Here is a 17,959-nt window from a genome sequence, read left to right as displayed (position 1 = left end):
ACACGAAACATGCTGTATCCGAAGTCTAAGTTTGTTTATATCGACGTCAAGAATATAGCGGTGAAGACGGTTTTCCCGATATATTATTGTTTTGTTATCGCTGGGCTAAATTTTGCGAGCTGATCACGCATCCTCACGCTCTTAGAGTATTGCGTATTAATGGATAAAAATAAATGATACGACTAGGAAGATCAACTAGTATAGAGAGTTAGCTAGCGCTACGTGACGTTTTCAGAGTTCTGGTGGTGTGCAGAGCGTCGAGTCGACGTACGGAGACTCGGTCGCTCACATCCTCGCGCGCCGAGGCAAGATGTGGACGACTAGACTCCGAATACCAGTCGGTTTGTAAAATTTTATTGGAGAAAAGCCTAGGGCAGGGTGTAAAACGGAAACGCGCGTACGCGTACGGTACGTAGGTACTACTACTGCGGCACTGGTGTAGCCTCTTGTCGATGCCCTCGCGCTGTTAAATGCTGACGAGCGAAGCGAGTCAGAGAAACCGAGGCGCTTGAGACTCCAACAGCGCGAGGGCGAGTCAGAGAAACCGAGGCGCTTGAGACTCCAACAGCGCGAGGGCATCGACAAGAGGCTAGCACTGGTGTTGATCTGACTGGATTGAAAAAGCGACATCGACATTATAGGCTTCTAAAGTTCTAATGATAGTGAGATTTGTTTTAATTTTTTTTTTAAATAGGGTCTACACTAGATATAAGGGGGGGGGGGGGGGGGGGCTAAGTCACCTCGCCTATATAGGTGGACGAAATACGACAGAGACCAAGTTCCAACATGAGAATGAAAAATTTAACAGGGTCAGTTTGATCCTTAACGAAGATAAAATACAGACTTTAAAAGAAAAGAAAGAAAAAAGGATGATTTCCGAGCGAAGATTAAATCTAGCCACTTCATGATTAAAATAGTCCCTGCATGGGTGCGGCCCTCTCTGCACCAATAATAGCATAGAAACCCTTAGTTCAGGCTAACACCGTTTGTCACATAATAATAATAATAATAACCTTTTTGTCCACTCCAAATTTTATTAAACCGAAACAAAAATTCGTTTTGCCCAATTGATCGTGAGCAGCGCCAGATCGACGTTGCTCTATCCCTTAGTAGGGACTTTTAGATTTGCACGTCGACAGCTTTGACTACAACGTGTGACGTCATTTTAAGGCACTGCGCATGCGTCACGTCGTCTCAGTCGCCGATCGAGAATGCGTCAAGCTTGATTTTCCTAAATCTAGTACGGTACTAGTATATATGCCGCGTGCGCATAAAATATACAGTTCCTCAGGTAGACAAAGGAACATCCCTTCAGGCGCGGATCCAGGGGGGGGGGCGAGCGGGCCTTGGCCCCCCCCCCCCCCCCCCGCAAAAAAAAAAAAAAAGAAAAAGAAAGAGAGGAAAAGAAGGGAAAGGGAAAAAGGAGAAAAAGGGAAAGAAAGAAGAGGAAGAAGAAAAGAAAAGGGGGAAGAAGGAGATCGGGGGCCGAAAGGGCCTTGCCTCCCAGGCTGTTTACCCCCCCCCCCCCCCATCAAAAAAAAATAATAGAGAAGGAAGGAAAGGGAAAGAAAAAAGGAAAAGAGGAGATACTGGCGTACTGATAGAGGGGGGGGGGGGCTTGGGGGAAATCAAATTCAAACGTCGTTTATTTCTAGTTCCACAACGGTGGATTACAAATAATGCTGAAATGACATAATTTCCGAAATTTTTCCTCACTTTTTAGTAAATTATACGTTTGTATGTGTTTGTTGAAAAATGACAAATTCCTAAATTTACAACTAGGCAAAAAATATGATTCTTGAGATTCGTACATGTCAGGGCCCGAGGTACGGCGGGGATCGAGAGCCTCGAGCTCCCCCACTTTTCTTGACAAAGTATATCAAAGAGAAATAAAATAGAATGAGAGCAAGAAAGTGAGAATAGTTAACTGCCAGTGTTAACAAAATAATGAGGCATCAAAATGTGCTCATCTGACCGTGATTAAATGCCTAAAACCCTTAAGCTTCCGGGGGCTTTGCCCCCTGGATTCCATCTAGGGCCCTACTGCGGGCCCTTATATGATCATCTGACGGTAATTTGATGCCTAAAACCCCTGATTTTTTGGGGCTCCGCCCCCTGTACCCCACGCCAAATAGTGACTTGCCAGTGTCACAAAATAATAAGGTATTCATAAAAATGTGCTCATCTGACCTTTATTAAACGCCTAAAACCCCTGAGCTTCCGGGACCGGCTCCGCCGCCTCGACCCCACCAGGGGCCCTAAGGCGGGCCCCTGAATGCTTATCTGATCGTAATGTATTGCCTTAAACCCCTGAGCTTCCGGGGTCGGACAAGGTATCAAGATGTGTTTATCTGACCGCAGGCGCGTAGCCGGGGGGGGGGGGGGGGGGGGGGGGTCCCCCTCCAATCGGAAGAGGACGTAGGAAGAAAAAGGAGCAGACAAAGAACATCTTTGAAATTCAGACAAGGATTAAGAGTATAGAGAACGGTACAACGCATCGTTTTCTTTCTCTAGTAATAAAACGTCAAAGCCTCGCGCAGGAGGGGTGGGGGGGGGGGGGACTGAATTCAGACGAGGATTCAGAGGCGAGAACGGTAATACGAATCTTTAATGATTTAATGAAACGTAATAGCTTCTGCGCTTCGCGCGGGATGGAGGGGGAACTAAATTCCGATGAGCTTTATTTTCGAGAACGGTACAATGAATCGTCTTCTTCTCTAACGATTAAATGAAGATTAAAAGATTCGGCACTTTGCGCGGGAGAGGGAAATCTGTATTCAGACGAGGATTAAGAGTCAAGAACTGTACAACGAATCGTCTTCTTTCTCTAATGATTTAATGAAACGTAGAAGCTTCCACGCTTCGCGCAGGAGGGGGAAGGGGATGGGGACTAATTTTAGACAAGGATTAAGAGTCGAGAACTGTACAACGAATCGTTTTCTTTCTCTAATGATTTAATGAAACGTAAAAGCTTCCGCCCTTCGCGCGGGAGGGGGGGGCTGAAATCAGACGAGGATAAAGGGTCGAGAACGGTACAACAAATCGTCTTCTTTCTCTAATGATTTAATGCAACGTAGAAGCTTCCGCGCTTCGCGCAGGAGGGGGAGGGGGGGGGGGGGGGACTGAATTTAGACGAAGATTAAGAGTCGAGAACTGTACAACGAATTGTTTTCTTTCTCTAATGATTTAATGAAACGTAAAAGCTTCCGCCCTTCGCGCGGGAGGGGGGAAACTGAAATCAGACGAGGATAAAGGGTCGAGAACGGTACAACGAATCGTCTTCTTTCTTTAAAAGTTTAATAAAACGTCAAAGCTTCCGCGCTTCGCACAGGAGGGGAGGGGGGGGACTGAATTTAGACAAGGATTAAGAGTCGAGAACTCTACAACGATCGTCTTCTATCTATAATAATTTAATAAATCGTAAAATTTTCCGCGCTTCGCGTGGGAGGGAAAAAACTAAATTCAGACGAGAATTATTTTCGAGAACGGTACAACGAATCGTCTTCTTTCTCTAATAATATAATGAAACTTCAAAGCCTGGGAGGGGAAACTCGCCCCCCTTGCACCGACCCCCCCCCCCCCCCCCCGCATTACGCCACTGTTGGTCGCCATTACGTACCAATATTTGGCTCGCATAATTTCAAATTTGGGCCCCCCCCCCCTAAGAAATCCTGGATCCGCGCCTGCATCCCTTCCCTGCTATTATGTAAAAATGTGTAGAACAGGTGTCACATGCATATTCACCTGTTCTACACATTTTTACATAATAGCAGCGAAGGGATATTCTACCACAGCAATAGGCCATCTTCGTAATGTAACCAAATTTAATGCATAAAGTCTTTGTGAAGTGCCTCAATACAAATTATTTCATTCACCTGGTAAGAATAATAGTATTTCAATAGACATAATCCAAACTGCATACATTAGTAGTTGCCAGGTTGGACAAACATTATGGCTTGACCTACCTAGCAACACTTGATATATGCAGTTTGCATTCTGACTATTGAATAGTCAGAATGCAAACTGCATTACTATTATTCTTATCAGGTGAATGAAATAATTTGTATTGAGGCACTACACAAAGACTTGTGCATTAAATTTGGTTACATTACGAAAATGGTCTATTGTCCGTCATGTTCATAAATCATAGTGTTACTTCTTGCATGCATGTATATCGTCTAGTGCAATCTAACATGTAGTAATGTAACATGTTCTAATTGTAGTCAATATGGGCAGTTGAGTACGTTGACAGTGACACGTATGATCAGTCGGCGTTCGTCGTGTTCTCGTCCACTCAACCTAAAAGTCCCTAGTTTAAGATGCGGTGGCATATAGGGTCTTTTCAGGTCTGATTCAGTTTTATCTCTGTGTTTCAAACCCGGGCATAATAAGGGTTAGGGCATACAAGTAAAACTAATTATGATTTCACATGATTAATGTTAAGAAGTTTAAAACCATTCTCTACGTAGAATTCTCAGACAACTTGTTTTCATACTTTGGACATGATTAAGTCTAGTGTTATGAATTTATAATTTTTTAATTTTATGAAATAAATGCCGTATATCTACGTGCTACAGTAGCTCGGCAGGCTATATCCATCCCAACATATCGTATTTTTTGATATTTTGTCAGAGTGACATCTGGATATGTGATGGTTGCTAAAGGTGCTATTACCGGAGTGTTGGCTCAGTCACTTAGAGCATCCGCCTCACAACCGGGAGGTCGTGGGTTCGATCCCAGGCCGCGTCATACTGGCTACGTTAAAAAATGGGAGTTGTCTTGTTTGGCGTTCAACTATAGGGACTTTTAGATTGAGTGGACGAGAACACGACGAACGCCGACTGACCATGCGTGTCAACGTACTTAACTGCCCATGTTGACTACATGCATGCAGGAAGTAACACTTTGAACATCACGGACAAAGAAAGAGGAAAAAATATACAGTTCCTCATTCTACCCTCACAAAAGAACATCCTTTCACTGCTATCAGGGGCGTACGCAGGGGGGGGGGGGGTTGGGGGTTCAACCCCCCCCCCCCCCCTTTGGTATTTTTATGTGTGTAAACCCCCCTAAAAAACTAAAACCCCACCCCCCCCCCCCTTTGTTATTTTTTTTTTTTTTTAATTAAAAGAAAAAAAAAATTATGCCCACGGCTAACGTAAAGTGACCTTACCCCCCCCCCCCCCCCCCCCCCCCAACGGAAAAAAATGTCAAATTTTCAAATTTCGAGACCAAAAAAAAAAAAAAAAAAGTGTCCGCTTACCCCCCCCCCCCCCCCCCCCCCCCCCCCCCCCCCCCCCCCCCCACTGAGCGACTTTTCGGTTGGCTGAGTCGTTACGATTTTTTTTTCGACTACCAAAAAAAAAAAGTGTCCGCTTACCCCCCCCCCCCCCCCCCCCCCCCCCAACTCATTGTAACTCATTTATTTAAAAAAAAATAAGTATAGCAGTTGACAAATCTATTTCATTTAGGTGAAACCTTCACCCAAGAAGAGCACCAAATTATCGATGCGATTTGCGTTCTGGCAATTGTAGTACATGTACAAAGGATAATAGCAGGTGAATGAAATGCTTCATCACCACACACATCTGGGAAGGAAGATTCCATAAATTTGAATACATTTACTTGATAAACGACTTCGCATAATACGTCACGTTATCAAGAAAATTGAGATGCCCATGTCGTGCTGAGAAAATGTACATTATTCTTGCTTTCTGTCTTTCTCAGACGTTTTGATTGGGAATCTTGCAGATTAATGGTCAAGAATGCAATAAATCTCTCAGAATAACTAAATATTTCATGGGATGAGGTTTCCTTTAACGGCATTTGAAAGATAATACTATTTTAGAACGTCTCTTAAAAAAAAAGGGGGGGGGACTTGAAAGTGTCTTTAAGTGGGAAAATAACGACTATTAGTTGTCGAATCGACATACGTGATAGCAATACAGTAAGTAATAGTCTGATTTTCAGACCATTGTACCGAATGGTCGTACGTTTTTTGCTGCGCAAAGATTCAATCAGTTTAATTTTTGGCCATTACAAGAAGTGGGTTATTGATGTAGACAAATGCGCATGCTCATTTCATGTATGTTATTACCAAAGAAGAAAAAGCCAGTCAGTCTCTCAAAAGTGTCTGACAGTGAAGTCTAGCAAGTAAACGGGTTTCCTTGCATAATTTGAATATTAGGATACTGCTAACGTTTACATTTTACAGATAGAACATACATAACTTATTCATAATTCCTGCAAATTTCTACAGAATTTGATGTTGGCTGCAAAAGGGACATAGTATCTTTAATTTATTTTTTAAATTTTCCTTGAAGTTCGGATCGTGCGTGAATCAAACAAAATTAAACCAGTTGAAATCAGTGCTCGTGTCCTGATAAGCCTAGGTAAAAGAAGAAGTCTCTCAACCGTTTTCCCGTCAAAATATTGCAAAATATCAATCTTTTTTTTTAACCTTTCGTTTCCTTATTCATAATTCCTGCAAAGTTCTACAGAATTTGATGTTGGCTGCAAAAGGGACATAGTATCTTTAATTTATTTTTTTAATTTTCCTTGAAGTTCGGATCGCGCGTGAATCAAACAAAATTAAACCAGTTGAAATCAGTGCTCGTGTCCTGATAAGCCTAGGTAAAAGAAGAAGTCTCTCAACCGTTTTCCCGTCAAAATATTGCAAAATATCAATCTTTTTTTTTAACCTTTCGTTTCATTTATCTGTAATATTATCCCCCCCCCCCCCACTCCGTGAACGGAGGGATACCATGCGTGTTACCAAAATGTCCGGTAAAGGGGTACTTTTCACGCACCAAAAACCGGCTCGTACATACACAAAAAAGACTTTACACACCGGACTCAGGGGGTGTTTTCAAAAGGAGGGAACATGCATAATTATGCGTACCCTAAATAACACTGAGTGGAGTGGCCGGGAATATTATATGCCAGGAACTGTGTCGTATTACTTTTTTCTCCCTGTACTGATGTATTTTGTCATTTCCCTGTAACCTGGTACTTATATTTATATTTTAATTATATATCTTTAGGTCGGCCACTTATAAGGGTTACTTCCTTTCTGGCTACTACCTGCCAAGCAACTTTTATATTGTTGTACCAATGTATTTTTTGTTTTACCCCGATTTATGGAATTATTTTGACGATGATTTATTCCTAATAGATCTAGATAATAGTATACATTCTCAGATTTTATTGAAGAATAATTTGCCAGTGTTTGTTTTGCGTGAATGCTAAAGCATGTGTATGCTACTATGCTTATCAACTAGGGGACCTACACCCTTAAGTCATAAATGACAGTAATGAGGATTAATACCCTTCAAAAGGGCACTAATATAGCACATCGACACGGTTTTGATCCTGGGGCCTCACAGTTACCAGGCCATTGCTAAGTTTGCCACTGATAATGTAATCACAAAATAGGGGTATACCAGTGTATACAAAATTGTATATTTTCCCTTTGAGATTTCCCTTTGAAGGTGCCCTTTTTTTTCTCCAGAAAGTGCCCTTTTCTATTGGTGCCCCCCAATTTGGAAGTCGCTCCGCCGCCTCTGAATCATTATCCAGTATAATGGTTTTTTTAAATATTTCTTTAAAAGAAAAACCTGTGGAAATGGAGGGATCCAATATATCGACTTCAAAAAACATATGTATACATAGATGACCTAGGCTGGCTAGGCAACGTTCATATTACCACCCAAGGTAGATATGCATTTAATTATTTGACTCTGGGGTGTACACGGATGCAAGCATGACAATATGAAGCAGAATTACAGCGTTTGCGTCATCCGAAAGCACTCTGAAGTTCCTTTGATCTTCTTGTCACAACAAGGACAAGAATAGTATGGTACTTACTAGAAAGGAAAAGGGGCACGTGTCAAGATAAAAGGGGGAATTATCAGAGATGAAAATTAGCATTTAAGAGAAAGGGAAGAGCTTTTTGTGAGGAAAAAGGGCACTTATCAGAAGGGAAGCGTGCACTTATTAAAAAGGAGAAGGGGCACGAGTCAAAGTAAAAAAAAAAGGGAAAAAATATCAAAGGGAAATTTCTCGCACCTGAAAAGAGGAACTCACCAGAGATGAAAAGGGCACTTATGAGAATGGGAAAGGGCCCTTATTATAAAGAAAAAAGGGCGCCGGTCAGATTTTGATAGGGGCAATTATTGGTTATTTGATTGATTAGATGAGAAGGAAAAGGGGCGCTTATCAGAATGGAAAGGGGCATTTTTATGAAAGTAAAAGGAGCACGTATCAAACTAAAAGGGGCACTTATCAAAGGTGAACAGTGGCACTCATCAAAATAAAAACAGAGCAAAGTAAAACGTGTACCTGTCAGATTTTAATTTGGGGCAATTATCAGAGGTGAAAAGAACACTTCTTAGAGGTGGTAAGGGGTACTTCTCGTACCTGAAAAGGGACACTTACCAGCATGGGTGCCGATCCCGGGGGGGGGGGGGGGGATGGGGGATGGGGGATATATCCCCCGAATATTTCAGGTGGGGGGATGGCCTGTACAAGCGCAAAAGTGCAAAAAAAGAAGTAGAGAGTGGGCGAGAGGGATAATGAGAGACAGAGAGGATACAGGCGTGTAGCCAGGGGGAGCGGTGGGGGCGGTCCCCCCCCCCCCCCCAAAAAAAAAAAAACGCCGGCCAAAAAAAAGGAGAGAGAGAGAAAGACGAAAGGAAGAGGACGTAGGAAGAAAAAGGATTAAGAGTCGAGAACTGTAATGAAACGTCAAAGCCTCCGCGCTTCGCGCGGGTAGGGACAAGGATTAAGAGTCGAGAATGGTACAACGAATCGTCTTCTTTCTTTAATAATTTCATGAAACGTCAAAAGAAACTGAATTTAGACAAGGATTAAGAGTCGAGAACGGTACAACGAACTTCTTCTTTCTCTAATAATTTAATGAAACGTCAATGCTTCCACGCTTCGCGCGGGAAGGGGGGGGGGTGGGAACTGAATTCAGACAAGGATTAAGAGTCGAGAATGGTACAACGAATCGTCTTCTTTCTCTAATAATTTAATGAAACGTCAAAGCTAAAACTACGAATATGTATGTTATTTAACTATGAAGTTATTACGTTTTTATAACGTAAAGAATCTCGGAGAGATCGAAAAGCGCCATCTTAAAACCAATAGACAAAAGCAACATTGGAATTTGAAATTGAGATAAAACCTAAAGTTAACGGACGCCGTGTGAACTAAGCGAATGTCAACAATTATGATGGTCATGTTCAATGAATGAAGACAATTGGTCAATATTTGGTGATCAATAGACCATGTTCATTAGAGCGTGACCGAGTTCGGCCAGCTGTTTATTGGTAGTCTAGTCATATACATAGACCTTATAAGCAATTTTGTTTGAGTAATTAATCTCTTTCAATATTCGAGAGCGTGAAACAGTTCAATGAGATCATGCGTTCAAAATATATCAAGCATATACATGTGTCTGAACCAGATTTATTAATATTTTACAATATATTATATATCCCAGCAAAATGTATTTCATATTTTGAATAGGATCGACTCTGAGTAGGCCTATTTAGTACTCCCTGCTCCTGATGTGCCTATCTATACCGCTGTTTACTTTTTAAAGACCTTATCCGATGAAAATACAACTTTATATTAATGGAAAGCTGAATGAACGTAGAAATTTAAATACAAATTTAAAGGTATAATTAAATTATTTTCCCCTCCAAACTTAGGACATGATATGCTAATAATGTAAAATAATGTTTGTATGGCCTACTAAAACATCCTCTTGAAGTGATTACTAAAATCTGTTTGATCATGATGAAAGCCGCGCTGTTTTTCTAGACTACTAATCATCATGGTCAAGATGGTACCTGGCGAAGCATACAACTTCCTTCTTTTAGCGATGAACATGAATGAGCTAGTATAATCTGCTTGCAAAAGATAGGGGTCTATTATGTAACGGTTTGCCCCTACCATCACGCCTTTGTGCCATGAACCGGTACCCTAAGCCGGACATCAGACTGCCGCTAGACTTCGGGTCTAGTTGACCGCGAGAGACCGTTAGAGTCATGATTAGGTCCCCTTAGGGACTGAGAGCTTGCGAAGATTATTGGAGACAAGCTCGTTCCGGACCCATATAGGCCTGGACCTCGTTGGAGCGGAGGACCAAGAACTTACTGCTTTCTGTTTTAGAATAGAACATTCAAACTTGTCGAAATCACAAGGAGAGTTATCTTTAATGTACATGTTTACGTAGATACATTATGATAGCCAGGATCTGAGGCGCCGTTTTAAATTTCACGCTTTTTGTTAGCTTTCTATCTTGCTCCGTCGTTAAAATTATCCAAGCCAAAACATAACGTTAAGAGATGAAGTAGATCATTCCGCTTTAAGTCGGTGTCCGTTTAAAAAGAAGCATCGTTTATTGAACTGTTTCTTCAATGCGAAATTTTCTCCTCATACTTTAGAGACATTCTTTTGAGAAAATGGAGAAATATTAGCTCTAAGGGAAAACAGATGGTAGTTGGAACCTGGAAGGTTCGATCACCGATCAAGTGGTAATGATCGTGGCCATGCAGAAAGCCGGTAACAGCATTTGCCCAAGTGTTCCAAAATGCCGCCCGTCAGTGAAACAAAGACCAAGAATGAAATCCAGCAAATTGGTAAGTTTTTTTAATTTTTAATCACTATTATTTATCATCATCATCACTGAGTAAAGTCAGCATTTTCCCTCTTACGAGAGGTTACCGACTTTCGCGCCATGAGGATATACTCCCTCCCTCTACTTCTTCTTGTCTCGAGCATCCACTTCATTTAGACCAACCTGACTGCCTTATTTCTTCACCATATCTTCCAATGTAATGTTATAATATTTCTTTCTCTCTTATGCCATCCACTCCTTGTTATTTGCCAAGAGTTAGTTGTTTTGCTTGTTTTGTTTGACTGCCAAGACAGCATGCGTGTTGCGTTGTACGTAATGTAAGCAACCCGGGGACCGACTGTTTTAAGTCCTCTAGCGAGGAACTTTGTAATGAGGATTACCAAGGAGAGGGCAAAAAAGAAAGGGGAAAAGAAGAAGCAGGGAATAGAAAGAAAGTTGGACAAGATAGAGAAAACAAGAGAGTTGCTAGGTAGAATGAGATCTTTGTGCAGCAGTGAATGACGGAGAACCTGGATAAGGAAAGGGGGAAAGAGAGGCAGGACCGAGAAAGAGTGAGAGTAATGAGAAGAGAGGGAGAGTGGGGGAGGCAAACAGGGAGAGAAAGAGAAAGAAGAAGAAGAAGAAGAGAGAGAGGTAGATACATTTCTATATGAATCAAATCCTGCCTTGTAAAGAAATAGAGACAGAGAAATAAAGAGAAAGAGAGGGGGAGGGAGAGGGCGGCAAAAGGAAGAACATTGGAATGAATAGAGATAGAGAGAGATAGCTCGGTGCGGTAGAATATAACTGTGTCATTATATTACATTTATACTTCTTCACCGTCGATAAAATGTCGACCAAGCAAGCTTCGAATTGAATACACCAAGAGAGAGAAGGCCCCAACTCCATTTACACGATTTTAAGTCATTAAAAAGTCATTACTGTCTTTATTTAAGAGACAGAACACACATACTTCCATATCCAAGGATTAAAAAAAAAGGTGTTTACTTGATTAAGGGTTGTCAGAAGATGAGAACACTTTTTCTCCGATTGACTTGGAAATAATATAAATAATATTGACAGATATGAGAGGCATAGCTGTTTTTTAGGCTCAAGGGGATGTTACATCCTGCCATTACACCGAGGCGCGCCTAAAGAGAGGTATATCATAGGTTCTACTCCGTTATGCTCTCATGTATTCGATTGAAGCCTCTAGTGCCCCGCAAATCGATTAAAAGCTTGCTGGCATTTAGATTTGAATATGGTAATTGAAACCTTTTTGATATATGAAGCTCTTTCTAAGACCTTTCATGAACTATATACTGGAGACCTTCAAATTTCATATTTCCAATTAATTTCTTTATCCTTTTTTCCGATTGAAAGAAACCTTCCGCTAGAATATCCGGGAAGAGCACTATCGTGACGACCAATCGAAATGGCAAACGAACATTTTCCCTTTTAATATCATAACTCGGTCTATTCTGTCACTCAGATACTGTACGAGTCATGGATTTAACTTTTCAGTGCCAAAAGTTAAAGGCATCGTTTAACAATGTTAAATCTGAGATGCACGGCCCTACGTGTTAACAGTTTCTGTGATATGATGTAATACTGAAGCCCTAAACAAAAGAAATCGCGCTTCAAAATGATCAAGAAGTGCCTCAAAAAAGTAAAAATCTTTGAGTGACCGGTTTTACCATACTCGTTTCCCCTAATAGACTGTAGAGTTATGAAAACCATTAGGCAAACGCAAAATTTGGCTTCGATTTCCAATCATACATATCTTGATAATCAGACATGCGACCGGCTTGTAAAAGTCATGGGGTTCCTAAAGGTTTATAATTATCATTGCAGCATGAGCTTAATCCAGAATCTGAGACAAATATACCGGTTCCCTTTAAGGGCAGAAAGACTTTATGCTAACTGAAACTCAAAGTATTTCGATCTATGAATAGGAGATTGAAGGTCTAGAAAGCAAGATTCGTTTGTAAAGTTTAAGGCTGCAATTCGTTATTGATAAGGTACCTCGGTTTTGGTTTGTATGAGATCGAGCAAAATTGGTTTCAAAGATGACGGCAAATCGCTTCTTTTTTGCGAATATACATTTCAGATCTTTTTCATCACGAGATGATGAAAGGCCTAAGTGAAGTGACTATTTCACTTTGAATGTGTGGTCAATAGCTTTTAATAAAATGGTAATGACAAAATGCCCCACAATGATGTGCTGCTCCCATTTTTGTATTACTCTTATAATGTATCACCGAGATGTTTTACAGAGAAGAATTGGAAAAAAATGTTGAAACGTTATGGATTTTTATCCCGTTATGTGCACCGAAAAGAACTCCCTAATGACTAAATATAATAGTCAGACTCTAAAAGGTTTTCAAAGCAATGTAATTATAGAGATATATTGATTGGCAGTAAAAAAAAAAAATTAAAAAAAATTAAGAAAGAGAAGAAAGTTCACCAAATTGGAACGATCTTGATATTCTTCCTTGTGGAGAAGTGGAGCCCCTGTCAGGGAAACTTCCGTTTATGAAAACATGGACATTATTCCTGCAATATAGTGTTCGTGCATATCTCGACGGGTACAGTATTATTTTGCTTTATATAGAAAAACCTCATGATTTTTTTACATGACCCATTAATTAAGAGAATTTTCTCGGCAGTTCAGACTTCGTACCTCTAATGATGAGATTGGATGCAAATATAAAGTTAGATGGTATGTTTGGATCTCCTCATTTTGAGGCACGGTTTTCGTCTCTGTCGTCTATAGACTTGCGTAATATCTTTTTGTTTCCGTAATGCAAATTGTATACCTGACTTCGAACAAATTAGGACTCTTACGAAAAATCTCATTCAAGATCCGATGGTTCTCATTTAGCAAATAATTTGCTGAAATCCTCCACCATGTTTACTGATATCTACATACTCCGTTTGATTGTTGGTTGTTTAGCAGCTGCCTTTGGGATTCCTGGCAACATAACAATCATCGTCGTCTTCGGTCGTCTAGGAATTAAGAATGCGACCGACATCACGTTCATCGCCCTCGCCGTTGTCGATCTCATCGCTAGCATCATCAACGGTATGAAGATTGTGATGGTTTTCTTCCACGGTGAGCATCCCTGGGCGTGTTTCATCGAGGTCATTGCAGGGAGGTCCGCCCTCTACGCTGGCCTCTTCCTGACCACCTGGATAGCGTTCTACCGCTACCAGGCTGTCTGTAAGCCATTCGAAAGACGAATTGGACGACGAGCAGCCGTCTTGATCTCAGTCGCTTGCACCGTTGTCGCTTTCGGGCTACATGTGCCGTTCTTCTTCATTACGACATCGATAAGACGCCGGAACGTATACGGATGCAATATCTACGGCGGTGTACCATGGGGGCGTGACGTGTATGCCAAAGCCCAAGCCGTTGTGTTTTGTGCTTCTGCCTTAGGTATTGCAGGCTTATACCTTCGCATCTACAAGTTCATTCGGGCCCACCAGATAATCCGCCAACAGATGATCACCGGATCTGCTGCATTCGGTGGTCAACCAAGTATTCGAGCTTTGGACCATGTCGTGTCATCACCAGGATCCATTCCATCAGTAAGTGCTACAGTGTCCTCAGCAGTTGGTTCCCTCTCGACCTCAGCAGAGAACGTTGGAACCAAAGCCCAACCAAGCACTGTTCATGATGATGGACCAAACACGCAGGAAACCCAACGATCCAATGTTCGTGTTGGAACCAGCAAACAGACAGCCCAACCAACCAACCACACGCTAAAGCCATCATCAAAGAAGCTTCGGAACCACCCAACTGACCACAAAACCACTCAAGTTGTCATCATCATCACCGTCATATTTTTCCTCCTGTGGCTGCCCAACATTGTGCTTGATCAGATTCCACGTGATCTTTTCACTCGCCTCATTCAGAAGACCCACGTCACCATTTATTTCTTCTACCAACTCAAATACATCAGCCATATCACCAATGTCTTTGTTTATCTGTTCACTTACCGCCGCTTCAGACAGTCGTGTTGTAAGCTATGCAATTAATATCGAATTGAGGTTTGATTTCATTTGTAGTAATAGATTCATGCAATGTCTTTGTTTATCTGTTCACTTACCGCCGCTTCAGACAGTCGTGTTGTAAGCCATGCAATAAGTAATCTCGAACTGCGGTTTAACTTTCATTTGCAATTTACAAATATATTCAGTTAACAAACACATTAGTCATAACCTTACTAATTTTTTTGTTCAAGTATGGAAAATATTGATTTATCCCGATTTACGTTTCTTGAGAATGTGACATATTAAAGCTTAAGTCTAAGATTATTCAACAACCTGTCTACCTTTAATTCTTGTAAAACAAACATCAAATTTATAAGGGTTATGAACAATTTACTTGTTAACTGTAGGGTGGGTCTTTAAAAAAGGGAACCACTATTTAAGCTACTTGAAAACCAAGAAAAATTGCTGAAATACATAACAGCTTGGGGATGGTTGGTAATTTCTTCTTTAGTTTACAATTAGTCGGTATAGTACATTCATGAGTAAGCCTAAACCTAATCCATTAGGTTGGCATAAAGTTCATATCTTAAAGGGATCGTTTAACAATGTTAAATCTGAGATACACGGCCCTACTTGTTATCAGTGTCTGTGATATGGTGTAATATTGAAGCCCTTAAAAAATTGCCCTTCAAAATGATCAAGAAGTGCCTCAAAAAAGTAAAAATCTTTGAGTGACCGGTTTTACCATACTCGTTTTCCCCAATAGACTTTAGTGTTATGAAAACCGTCAGGCGAACGGTTTTCAAAATTTGTAATTTCAATCATAAATATCTTGATAATCAGACAGACGATCGGCTTGTAAATGTCATGGGGTTCCTGACTGACCTAAAGGTTTATAATTATCATTGCATCATGAGCTAAATCCAGAATTTTATTTCAGAATCTGAGACAAAGTTACCATATCCCTTTAACGCTAATGACTTGCCTGAAATAAAACCCGGGGCAACATGTTTTCGGACCATATAAAATGATGGCATTGATTATATGGAAACGTTGTACATTATAACAAATAAGACTACACGTACTTAGTCATGTTGTCACTGTAGTGAATTTGTGGTATTTTATTCACTGGAGTTTTAGACATAGAAATAATTGATTTAAATGAGTTCACTATGTTGTTACGACTATAGTTCTAAGCGACACATTATCAACAATCTTCTGGAATAAAACTTTACATAAAACCGAAATAATGTTTCTTGAAAACTCCGAAAACTTGAGGGAACGTCTCATACAAAGTTCTTTTACATGCCACGGGGAGATATTTTGGTTCAGTAATGATGATTTTACTTAGAAGATTGTTGATAATGTGTCTGCCAGAACTGTTGTTACATTCGTAACAACAGAGTAATATCTAGTTTCAAGTTTCAAATACTCTTGTTTTCAATTTCTGGAAGCGATTTTCTTTTGTTGATGTTGCTAGGATTAATAATTCTAAATATGGACGTATTAGTAAAACAGAAGATATTTTTAAAATATTGTTCGCGATTATGACTCAATTTGCATTGTACAAAGGTACATGTAGTTCGAATTTTGGCCCAAAAAAAGTTATACACGAAGTATTTTCGGTGGCCTGAAAACATGAAAAAAGAAGGTCTTTTTAAACTGTCACGTTAATATTCATTTCAAAAGTATAGTTGTTATAACAAATATGAAAATTTATAGATATATAGAACGTAATTTTCACTTAAATTCTATTTTCTTTTATCGTTATTTTTCCCAAATGAATCACTTGCAACTATTCATTTAATACATTTGTTAAATTCGACGATGTTCATTTTCTGCACACAATTTGTGTAATAAAAGAGGGTGTAACGACCTCTCTGTATAAGCCTACTTAATACTGTACTACTTAATTATCACTTATCATGACCCCAAACAATTCAAAAGTATAACTTCAATTGGATATTAAGTTGGTTTGAATTAAAACAAAAAATGAGAGAGAAAAAATTAGTGAACGCTTGGGCATCATCCACTCGAAAATGGGAATTGTTTAAGCTGCCAAAAGGGAGCTCCTCTCCAATTTCCTCCATCAAGAAAATATCATAAACTTTCATTTTCTTAATTATTAATGGTGGCATAGATTAGTTTCACACAGGGCTTGCATGAAAAATACCATAATTATTTGCATTAATTAGATATAATAATAATAATAATCTTTTAAAGTCCACTCCAATTTTTTTTAATTAATTTAAACCGAAAATAGAAATTCTTTTTGCCCAATATTTTTTTTTGATCGTGAGCCCGGCAGCCACTATCCAGGGTAACTGTATGTTGTTGTTTTTTGGTATAGGGCAAATGAGAGGGGTTTTCGCAAGATTCGTTACAAATTTGCCATTTTGTGTTGTTGATCGATTGCACCTTCAAAAATCCATAACTTTCCTATTTTTAAGCATTTTTTTTTTTTTGGGGGGGGGGCTCAATCTTTCACTGGCCTGTTTCTCTAATGTTTATGCTTCTATTAAAACCAACTTAATATCAGGATGGAGTTGGTGGACTTGCCCTTTAAAAGTGCTATACTAGCATCCGATGCTTCTACAGCATGTCCAGAACTTTCCTCCAGCACATGCTTTGAAGCCCCCCCCCCCCCCTTACCCTAAATAACACTGAGTGGAGGGGCCGGGCTTTGAAGGGTTTATTGCCGTTTAGTCTACAGCTGGTTCGTCCACTACCCACATGTACATAGTAGACGAACTGCATGGTTGCAGACCAAATGGCAATTCACCCTCTAAATTAGAAGTTGAACCGGTCACTACCACGAAATTTAGAAGAAAATAAAATTACAGAGGGTTTGCATAACATAATTATTTGCATGTATTCTGGATGATTTTTGTTTTGTTTTTTGTATAGGGCAAATGGGAGGGGTTCTAGCAAGACTCGTTACAAATTTTCCATTTTCTGTTTGATTGATTGCACCTTCTAAAATTCATAACTTTCCTATTCTTTTTTTGTTGCTCAAACTGGTTGAAGAGCAAAATGCAATTCACCCTCTAAAGTAGAAGTCGAACCGCTCATTACCTAGAAATCCATTTTCCCTTTTATTTATCAATCCTTTCTGATGAATAACGGTTCTTTCCCGTAAGTCCAGGAAGCCAAGTGCTATCTTCTCATTACACACGCTATAATCCATTGACGAAGGGGAATCAATCCCTTCTCATTTACATAATGTTCCCGGAAAGGGACCCAGAACACGGATGAGCCATCGATATTGACTTCAATTCTGAGTTCAAAGACATCCTCATGATAGTGTGGATAATCCTGTGGGGGCTCCTCGACTGT

General features: G+C 40.2%; 1 protein-coding gene across 1 annotated transcript in view; it reads left to right on the top strand.

Annotated features, from left to right (window-relative positions):
* Window positions 1-10,563: 10,563 nt before the first annotated feature.
* The window catches only part of LOC583158 (transcriptional regulator prz1), a 29,133-nt gene continuing 21,737 nt past the window's right edge, over window positions 10,564-17,959 (top strand). The window contains exon 1 of the mRNA XM_003730339.3: window positions 10,564-10,649. Within this exon, the coding sequence (XP_003730387.2) occupies window positions 10,601-10,649 (49 nt within the window). The 5' untranslated portion in view covers window positions 10,564-10,600. The remainder of the gene's footprint in view (window positions 10,650-17,959) is intronic.

Source organism: Strongylocentrotus purpuratus, unplaced genomic scaffold (assembly GCF_000002235.5).
Source record: "Strongylocentrotus purpuratus isolate Spur 01 unplaced genomic scaffold, Spur_5.0 spur5_scaffold_1, whole genome shotgun sequence".
NCBI classification, from domain to species: domain Eukaryota; kingdom Metazoa; phylum Echinodermata; class Echinoidea; order Camarodonta; family Strongylocentrotidae; genus Strongylocentrotus; species Strongylocentrotus purpuratus.
The sequence above is the reverse complement of the archived record's forward strand: the minus strand, read 5'-3'. Positions and strand labels throughout refer to the sequence as shown.